The following is a 9,732-nucleotide window of genomic DNA, read 5'->3' on the forward strand; positions in this document are numbered from 1 at the left end:
TGTTTTGTATGATTTAGTGCAATAAAGATTCCATCTCTGCCACATGGGCCTAGCATATACTGTAAGCCATATGCTTGGTTGCTTGTTTTTTTTTTGGTTTTTTTTACTCTGTTAATACATTTATTGTATTTTTACTGATGGGGGTTTATCTTTAGTACTATATTTTGGAATATTTGTCAAATTTTCCTGGACACAAAACATTCATTTTGTTGAGCTTGAGCACACTTTTTTGAGGTTTGTTGCTCACTGGTTACAGGTATGGGTATTCATAATATGGTTTGATACCTAATGTGGAGTAGGCTATATCTTGTAATCTAATAGACACTGCATTTCAAAAATGACACCGTCAAATTTGTGAATCTCAAGTATAGAACGTTGTATAGCATTTACATCATTTTGAAAAAGGTATTCTTAAAGCAACTAATAACAAGTACACAAATCATACAAAACATTATTGCTCTAAAATTAAAACAAACAAGCTCTCCAGTGGTGATTTTTTTTTTACATTTTAAATGTGAGGCTTGATGAAACTAAAACTTCAAACTCCACTAATGTTTTATTTACGTCATTTTCATAATTGTGCTGTGAGCTTTTGAAATCCCATAAACTGATCCTCACGAGCCTGTTCGTAGTGCACTAAAAGGAGCTTTGCTGCCCCCTGCTGCAAAGTTGTATTAATGAAAGCATTTTCTCTTTAATTTCAGAAAAAGTCTCCAATTCCTAAATCAGAGGTGTTTTTGTACTTTCTTACGGTGGTCTCAGCCATACGTTTTTGATAATTCTGAGGATGTCCCACTGTGCCTCACTAGGGATGCCTCTTTGGGGTCTTACCGGTAAAGTCACTGGGAGACTTGTTCAGGTTATAATTGCCAGGAGTCTGGATATGTTCTGGGCCAAAATAGTAGCATTCAGATCTGAGTTTAGGTGCTGTAGTCTCATCAGGCTCAGTATGAATGATAAATGATGGTAGTGTTTACAGATCATTGTATGTTTTACTACTAGCCATTAACCAACAATAGAATAGCCATTAGTAAATGTGGATAATACCTGTGGATCAAGTGAGTGGGCAGAGGGTTTTCAGATGTACACTATGAATCGCCTCATTATCCCATTTATTAACAAACAGGGAGTAATGGTCTAATCCCTTTTTTGCTAGTCAATGAATGGAAGTGTGTGTGTGTGTGTGTGTGTGTGTGTGTGTGTGTGTGTGTGTGTGGGGGGGGGGGGGGGGGTGCTTGCATGCCTGTCCCTCCACGTTTTATACAGCAGCATCATGCAGGCCTAGTTCCTGCACTTCCAGGCTCTGGAAACATATGGAGTTCTCAGAAGGAAATTTAACTTTAAATGAAATGATGTACTAACAATCAAGCAAAGGTAAGCTTTTAGCAAGAGCTGCATTATAGGTTCATATCATGAAAGATTATTTGCATTTTTACATAAAAAAAAAATAAAAAAAATATATATTTATTTATTTATTTATTGATTTATTTTGCTACATTGTATCTGGTAACTGGTAACCACATTACCCTCCTAAAGTTTTCAGCAGTCTGAATGGAAGATTCAGCCATCAATGATATGAATGAAAGCCAACAATGAAAACATAAAGATACATTAAAAATGTAAATGTTAAAATTTATATTTATATGTATGTATTATATTTATATGTGAAAAGGTAACAGGGAAGCATATTTGTTTCTGTTAAATGAACATTTATAATTGATTCTAAAATATGTATGCCCTATTTTGAGGATGGTAATCATACTTAAATAATTTGACTGTATTTTAACTTTAGATGTTACAATGACATATGTGCTATAAAGAAACAAAATAGATAGCAGTATATAGAGAAAAATAGAGAAACTTTATATTTTACAATGGGACCAATACAACCAAGTTTATCACATTTCTGTACAATGCAAATTATTTATATGCCAAGAATTGCTGTTTATTAGTGATCCTGTGTTCATTTATAGGTGATCTATGCATATAAAATGACTTGGAAATAAATTATATTTTACAATCATGAGTATGGCCAAAATAAATGTTTAGTTTAAAAAAAAAAAAAAAAAAGCACATTTCTTAGCTAATACAAAGACACTTTGAAATTTAAGATGGAGCTCTCTGTTCCTCTTGACTGTAACCCTGCACCTAAGCACTTGGCCTAGGTGAATAGCAAGGTCTAGATTTAAAGTTCATTCAGGGTTTTGGGTATACATTACTGTCTCCTTGGGAGTGCATCAGAAGATTTGAACCTTTTAAATTATATATAAAAGTTAAATATAAACATAAAATAAACATAGTATGCTTGATACTGACACATTCATCAGCATGCAGAGCAAAATCATAAATTTCTCATCAACTGCTCCAGAAATCAGTGAATCAGTATCAACTCAGTACATGTAAAGTTGGACCCTGAAACAGCTAACTAACAAGCAGCCTCGCTCTCTCTCTCTCTTTTTTTTGAATCTGTAAAAACACCATTATAAAAATATATATATAAATCACAAATTAGCCCCATTATCCATATATTTTTATGGTATTAAAAGATTTGAAATAATATTTTCAGAAATGTTTCAGAGCTGTTGCTTGGATGACCTCTTCTCACTTCAGTATATGATAGTATTTTCTGGCTGAATTTTATAGAATGTCTAAATTCAACAAAGAATGAGATTGTAGAAGATATATTTAGAACTCTTCTAATTAATTTTTAATTATTTCTTAGTAAATAAAATACACACCACCAATTAAGAATTGATAAATGCCAGTGTCATGAACTCCAGGAACATTAGCCAGTCAACAGTAAATTCACATTATTCCTTCTAAACATATAAAACAAAAACTATTTCAGGAGGTTAACACACAATCTAACAGTGACTACATTAAGCAAAGTTTTTCAAACTCATGTTAGATCTTAATAGATAAAATTACATTAAACAGGTAACTTCTGAGCATTCTTTCTGACTATTCTGGGTAAAACCGTTACTATTTTTAAACAAAATTGTGTATTAGTCTACAATTAAATTGTTTCCTTTTTTGTATGCACTCACAATTAGGTATGCAAAATTTCTTTGAAATATGGTTACATTTTATCAAGCATCAAAATGAATTAGCATATTTTATACATATACTGTATATATCATTGGTAGAATATAGTCAATACATATATCATCTAAAATGTATATATATATATATATATATATATATATATATATAGAGAGAGAGAGAGAGAGAGAGAGAGAGAAAGACAGAGACATACAGTCTATATATATATATATATATATATATATATATATATATATATATATATATATATATATATATAGACAGAGAGAGACTTTGTAGATGATTACCATCTAAATGCATTACAAAGCACAAAAAAGGACAAGTAAACAAAGGAAAAAAATAGCATAATTTTTCATAGAATTATTATTTTTTTAATTTGCATGTTCTTTTTAACTTACCTACTCAGTTGGACTGGATGCTGCTCTTTAATCAGTGCCACACTCATATTCTTCAACTAATTGCAAATGTTTCTCAGACAGTTTAGTAACAGCTCAGCTAATGTGCATAATTTATACAGGAATGAACCAGAGATAATGTTACTCTAAGTCAGTGTAGATAATACATTTAGGTGCCCTTTACAACTATAACAGGGAGCTATTGCATACTTTCAGACGTATGCTTTCAGACTTTTGCAGGGAAAGTATCTGAGACGCATTGAGAACAAACAGGTAACCGGAGCACTTTCACTGAGACAAAAGGCAAAGAGCTGCAGCACATGACAAAAGGGATGCTGATATTCATGGACACCTGACGTAGAATACAGAGAGGTCTCTTTCTTTGGGAAATCTCTTGCCAAAATCAGCACAACAGCCAAGGGAAACAGTTGGATCTGTGTCTTACTTGAGGACTATAACAATGCAAGGTAGAATCTTAAATGAGAGTTTTTGCAGCATTTGCTTGAAGAAAATATACTTCTGATTTGGAATTATAATTCAGAATTTGCACTAAATTGCATAAGTGACACTTTTTTTTTTTTCTTGTGAGCTGATGGACATATCGAATTTTGCACTTGAAAAGCTTCTTTCTCATGGTCAGTTTCTCCTACAAATGGCATTGTTCTGTTAGTCTTTGAGTTTATTGTCACTGAACGATTATTTTTGACACAACAGCAGTATGAATAGTATGGATTTTATGGAAGGATAAAATGCCACCTAAGAAGGGTGACAAAGGAAAGGCTGAGGAACCCAAAGATAATGCCAAAGGAGGAAAGAATGAGAAGAAAGGAGGAAAGGGAGGCAAAGCGCAGCCTGCAAAAGGCAAAGGAAAGGAGGACCCTAAGAAAGGCAAAGGCAAGCAAGCTGTTACTAATGAATCTGAAGAGGGTTCAGATGCTGAGTTATTAAGGAGTGAAGTTGACGAGAGTGAGACGGTGGATGAAGATGAACTGCCCAGTGAGGATGATGCAGGCAAGGGGAAAGGGAAAGCTGCATTAAAAGGAGCTTCTAAGGCTATGGCAGCAAAGGGTGCGGCTAAACCAAAGCATGGCCAAGCAGGGGAGGAAGGGATTGACACAAAAACTGGTAAGCGTGCCAATGTTAAGGCTGCATCCAAAGCCGAAGAAAAAAAGCCTCAAATACTGATAGGTAAAATGAAAGACATAAACATTAAAGGAGCCTCTTCTACCATTATGACTTTTGCTGCTGAAAAACAAAAAGTCCAGAAGAAAGAGGATGCAAAAGCTCATCTTAAAGGAGCCTCTACAATTCTCTCAGGTCTAGCTGGAAAGTCTTCACCTTTTTCAATGCCAGCCAAAAAACACCCTAAAAGAGGACTAAAAAGTACATCCAGGCTTTTTATGCGACTATCTAAGAAGAAAAAAGATACGACACTCAAGGCATTACAAAGTCCATCTAAGCTGTTTGCAGGGTTTGGTAAGCCTAAAGCTGAAGATCTAAAAAATAAATCTAAATTCATGTCAGGTTTTTTAGGTGGAGGAAAAAATAAAGATGAGAAGAAAGAGGAAGGTGGAAAATCTCTTTTATTGCTGAGTATTGGTGGAAAAACAGGAAAAAATGTAGCTGCAACGTCTGGGCTAAGAGGCAAATTCAAAGGTGTTTTTGGTAAGAAGAATAGTAGAGTTGCAAAATTCAAGAATAAAAGTTGGGCTCTAGGAAAGATTTCTGGGGCAACTAATTGGCTGACTCATAAATTCATATCAGCTAAAACATCTCAGGGAAGACTAGGTCATTCTGTTCGCAATCGCAGGTCAAATATGGGGAGATGTCATGGTTATCAGAATGAAGGATATGAGTATGATGAAGGGGAGTTTAACTATGAGGAAGATTATTATGAGCAAGGAAGCTATGGAAGGAATTACCCACAAGGGTGCTTTTTGGGTAGGGATCATGATGGATATGGCTGTTTCAGAGGACCACATCAATATGGTAACTATGAGGAAGAGTATTATGATTACCCTGAAGATGAATATGGCTATTATGGTGAAGAGAATGATTACTATGAAGATGATTGTAACTATTATAATGAGGATTATTATGATCAGTATGATGGACAACAGTATAACTATTATGATGATGGAATGGATTACTGTGATTACAGACATCAGGGAATGGATGAGTATGATTACTTTGATAATGGCATGGAATATATGGAATCTTGGTTTCCGACTGAAGATGAATATGGGTACTATGGGAGTGATGTGGACTACTACAATAATAGTCTTTATCCAGAACAGTTTGATTATTATCAACAAAATTTTTATGATCAATTTGATGGGATACCAGATACTTACCTAATGTACTCAAATTACCCAAATCCATACAATCAAAATTCATACAGTTATGGTGGAGCTACTACATCAGTTTACCTTGATCCTCTTTTGGGTGGTAACCAGCCATACACATATGTAGAGGACACAGTGGAACAAATAGAACCATCAGAGGTATATGGTACTGAATTTCCACACCTAGCAATGGAAAGCACATTCCGCCTCCCAAGGCCACAAGTAAAATTGTTTGGAAAAGAGAAACTTGAAATTGTAAACCCACCATCTCCATATATTGCTCAAAATGATTTTGAGGTGGTATCAGATATGCAACGTGAAATCCAGACATTTCCTCAACCTATGGGGTTTATTCAGTATATTCCACAACAGCCTGGAATTGTGCAAAGACCGCTATCTCCAACAGCCAATCCTATGTTATTTGAGCAAACACCAGCATCACTTCCTGCAATGCATGTTGGTTCTCCTATTTTGGTCCAATCACCTCAACTGTCCCCTTCCCCAGTACCTCAAGTTAGTACTCCTATTATGGTTCAATCACCTCAATTGCAACCGACCCCAATACCTCAAGTTGGTACTCCTATTTTGGTTCAATCACCTCATCTGCCACCCTCCCAAATACCTAAGGCAGGTACTCCAATTTTGGCCCAATCACCACAACTGCCACGCTCACCAATACCTCAAGTAAGGACCCCCGTCTCCCATCACATGCCATTATCACCCACTCTAAGCAGACATTCCTTTGGACCCATGCCACATTCAACTCCAGCATCCCCTGTTCTGTCTTCAAGGAAGCCAGAGCCAAACTTTGGGAATCAAATGTCCTCCAGTTATATTTACTCTGATCCCTTATATCAGAGACTTGACTTTCCACTTGAGACTGTGCAACCAATACCACTAAGAAGAATTAGTCCTATTAGCTCACCCAAGCTCTCTTTAAGGCAGGGCCATATTTCACCAGGTCAAAGTAGCTCTGTACCCTTCCAAAGGTTTAATATCCAGCGAGCGGAAATGGGTTCAGGATTTTCACCAAGGCAGCCAAGAAGAGTGTTTGGTCCATCATCATACAATAACAATGCACAAACACCAATGTCTCCTTGTCAAAGGAGAAAATTTAGTCCCCCATCTTCTCCACAACCTTCTAGAGGAGGATCACCTCCTTCAGGCACTTTTAAGGTAAAGTCTCCCATACCCCAGAGAAAACCTTTTTTGTCTAGAGCACCATCCCCTCATGCTAAGAGAAGAGAAAGTCCATTAACCTCACCAAGAGGCTCAATAATAAGAAGAAGCCCACCATCATCTCCCAGAGTGAACCTGCGACAAAATTTCCATTCAGGTCCTCCTCCAAGTCCTTTTAGGCCAATTGGTGGAAAAGACAGGAATGACTCTTTCATATCTTCAAGATCAATTGCTTCACCACAGCCTTCTTTAAGGAGAAGGAGCCCTCCATTATCTCCAAGAATGGGACAACAAATAGAACATGAGAGCTCGCTTTATCCATCCCACAAAGCCTCATCCCCTAGCCAAGGAATAGGATCTCCAAGACCAATGTCCCCTCCTGCCACTGGATTCCAACAATCTCTGTCCCATACATCTTCAAGATTTTCAGGTAGAATCCACCATGATGCACAAACTCTTCCTACCCGTTCATCCACACGTAGGTTCAGAGGATTTGGTAGAAACAAAGTACCAATGGGTACTGTAAAACCATCACCAGTCAATCCAGTTTTGCGAACAAGAAGCCGTCAAGATACTCCACTAATGCAAAATGTTGCTCCATTCAGATCTTCCATTAATAATAGAACAATAGGCTCAGGACCTATGAATCAAAGCACAGCTTCATCTCCTGTTATATTGAAAAGACAAGGTTCTAGGCCAACAGGACTCTATAATTCAAAAAGATTTTTTGGACCGAGAACACCAAATACCCAGAAAGCTTTTCAAAGACCTGTTGGGAGAGGACGACCTGTTGTAAGAGTACCAATAAATCCTATTCCACTGAGACAGTCAGTAAGAGGGCAAAGTCATCCTATTATAATGAATGGCCAAGCATCTTTTCCTGAACAAATATCAGTGAAACATCCACACCTGCCATCCCCACAGGCTCCACTGAGGCATACACCAAATCAGTTATTAACAAGACCAGGATCACCTCAGTCTTTGGTGAGACCAGGTTCACCTCACCTCTCAATGAGAGTGGTCTCACCTCACCTCTCAGTGAGACCTGGCTCACCATTGCCTTTCCATTCTCCATTACCTGTGAATGTTTCATCCCCTGTACTAAGTGCTTTGCATAATCAATCCATTAACCATACTTCACTTAGATCTCCATTTCCACCTGCTACTCAGCCGCAAGAAATAGTGTCATTTGGCCAAACAGTTGTGCAAGGTCCTTCTCATCTCTTAACAAATGCTTTAAAGAACCCAAATATTTCCACTGCTGCGTATTATTCACCTCTTGAAAAGTTTGGTTCTCCTTCTCCTGTTTTGACAAATGCATTGCAAAATCCACAGCTTGTTAATGCCGCTTATAGCTCACCCCTGCAAAGACCTGTTTCTCCTCATTCATTAGTGATACCTCCGGATATTCAGGCTGCTGATCAAACTTCTCCAGTACTTAGTAATGCACTCCAAAATCCTACTATTCGCAATGCTTCATTCAACTCCCCTTTACAAAGAATTGCATCCCCTCATCCAATGGTTGTACAGCAAGGCAACCAGAAAATGATGCATTCTTCCCCATTTTTGACAAATGCATTGCAAAATCCTCATCTACGTAATGCTTCATATAATTCACCCCTTCAAAGAAAGGCATCATTGTGTCCTCCAAATGTGACACAGCCTAATCAAGAAACAACACAAGTTTCAGCATCTTTACTGTCCAATGCCCTGCAGAACCCTCATTTACGCAATGCCTCATACACATCACCTTTACAAAGAACTCCTACACCTTTTGTTCAGGCACAAGGACATTCTTCCCTTTTATCAAGTGCATTAAAGAATCCAAATCTCCAGGGTGCTTCTTTTCAATTACCAGATGGGTCAATAATATCTCGATACTCAGGAAGCCAAAAAGAGGACATCACCCCATCGCTTTTGTCAAATGCATTACAAAACCCAGGTCTCCGTAAAGCAACTTACAGACTGCCAGATGGAACAATTCAATTAAGAAATGAAATAGAACAACCAGCTTCATCTCCCACTCTATTATCCAATGCTCTTAAAAATGCCAATGTTCGAAAATCATCTTATAGACTCCCTGAAGGATCCATTTTATCTTGGAATTCTGGTCAAGTAACTGAAGCAAAACAATTTTCACCAAACTTAGGAAATGCTTTACAGAATACCAACCTTCGTAAAGCTTCTTACAGACTGCCAGATGGGCCTCTCTTTTCTCAGGACCAAAAAACAGAACAGTCATCCTCCCCTCTTCTTTCAAATGCACTTCAGAATGCTAGCCTTTGTAAGGCTTCCTACAGGCTTCCAGATGGAACACTTTCAACCAAGAGCCCTGGGCAGAAACCAGAACAAAGTATTTCATCCAATCTGTCAAGTGCTTTGCAAAATGCAAATCTTCGTAATGCCTCTTATCGACTGCCGAATACCTCAGGCCTTTTCAGAAACCCCAACAAAAAAGAGCAAACTTCAGTGCTGTCCAATGCACTTCAGAACCAAAATCTTCGTAAAGCCTCCTATAGATTGCCTGATGGATCAATCATGATGGGTACAAAAGCTCAGAATAATCAACCCTCATCACCTTTTCTAGGAAATGCTTTGAAGAACACTAATTTACACAAAGCCTCCTATAAGTTGCCCACAACTCTGGGGAATTCTCCAGAGGATCCAAGGTATGCAGTGGTGACACCTCAGGTTCAGGGTGAACCTGGTGAACACTGGGCTCAAGGCCATACAACAGATCCTCATGAGCC

General features: G+C 37.6%; 1 protein-coding gene across 1 annotated transcript; it reads left to right on the forward strand.

Annotated features, from left to right (window-relative positions):
- Positions 1-4,207: 4,207 nt before the first annotated feature.
- On the forward strand, positions 4,208-9,684 carry LOC145653191 (uncharacterized). Its single transcript, XM_081706170.1, has 4 exons — positions 4,208-4,646; positions 7,907-8,020; positions 8,673-9,527; positions 9,674-9,684. Exons 1-4 carry the CDS (start codon positions 4,208-4,210, stop codon positions 9,682-9,684), a joined length of 1,419 nt encoding a protein of 472 aa, XP_081562296.1.
- Positions 9,685-9,732: the final 48 nt, after the last annotated feature.

This window comes from Electrophorus electricus, chromosome 2 (assembly GCF_041902795.1).
Source record: "Electrophorus electricus isolate QZ-2024a chromosome 2, ASM4190279v1, whole genome shotgun sequence".
In the NCBI taxonomy this organism is placed as follows: domain Eukaryota; kingdom Metazoa; phylum Chordata; class Actinopteri; order Gymnotiformes; family Gymnotidae; genus Electrophorus; species Electrophorus electricus.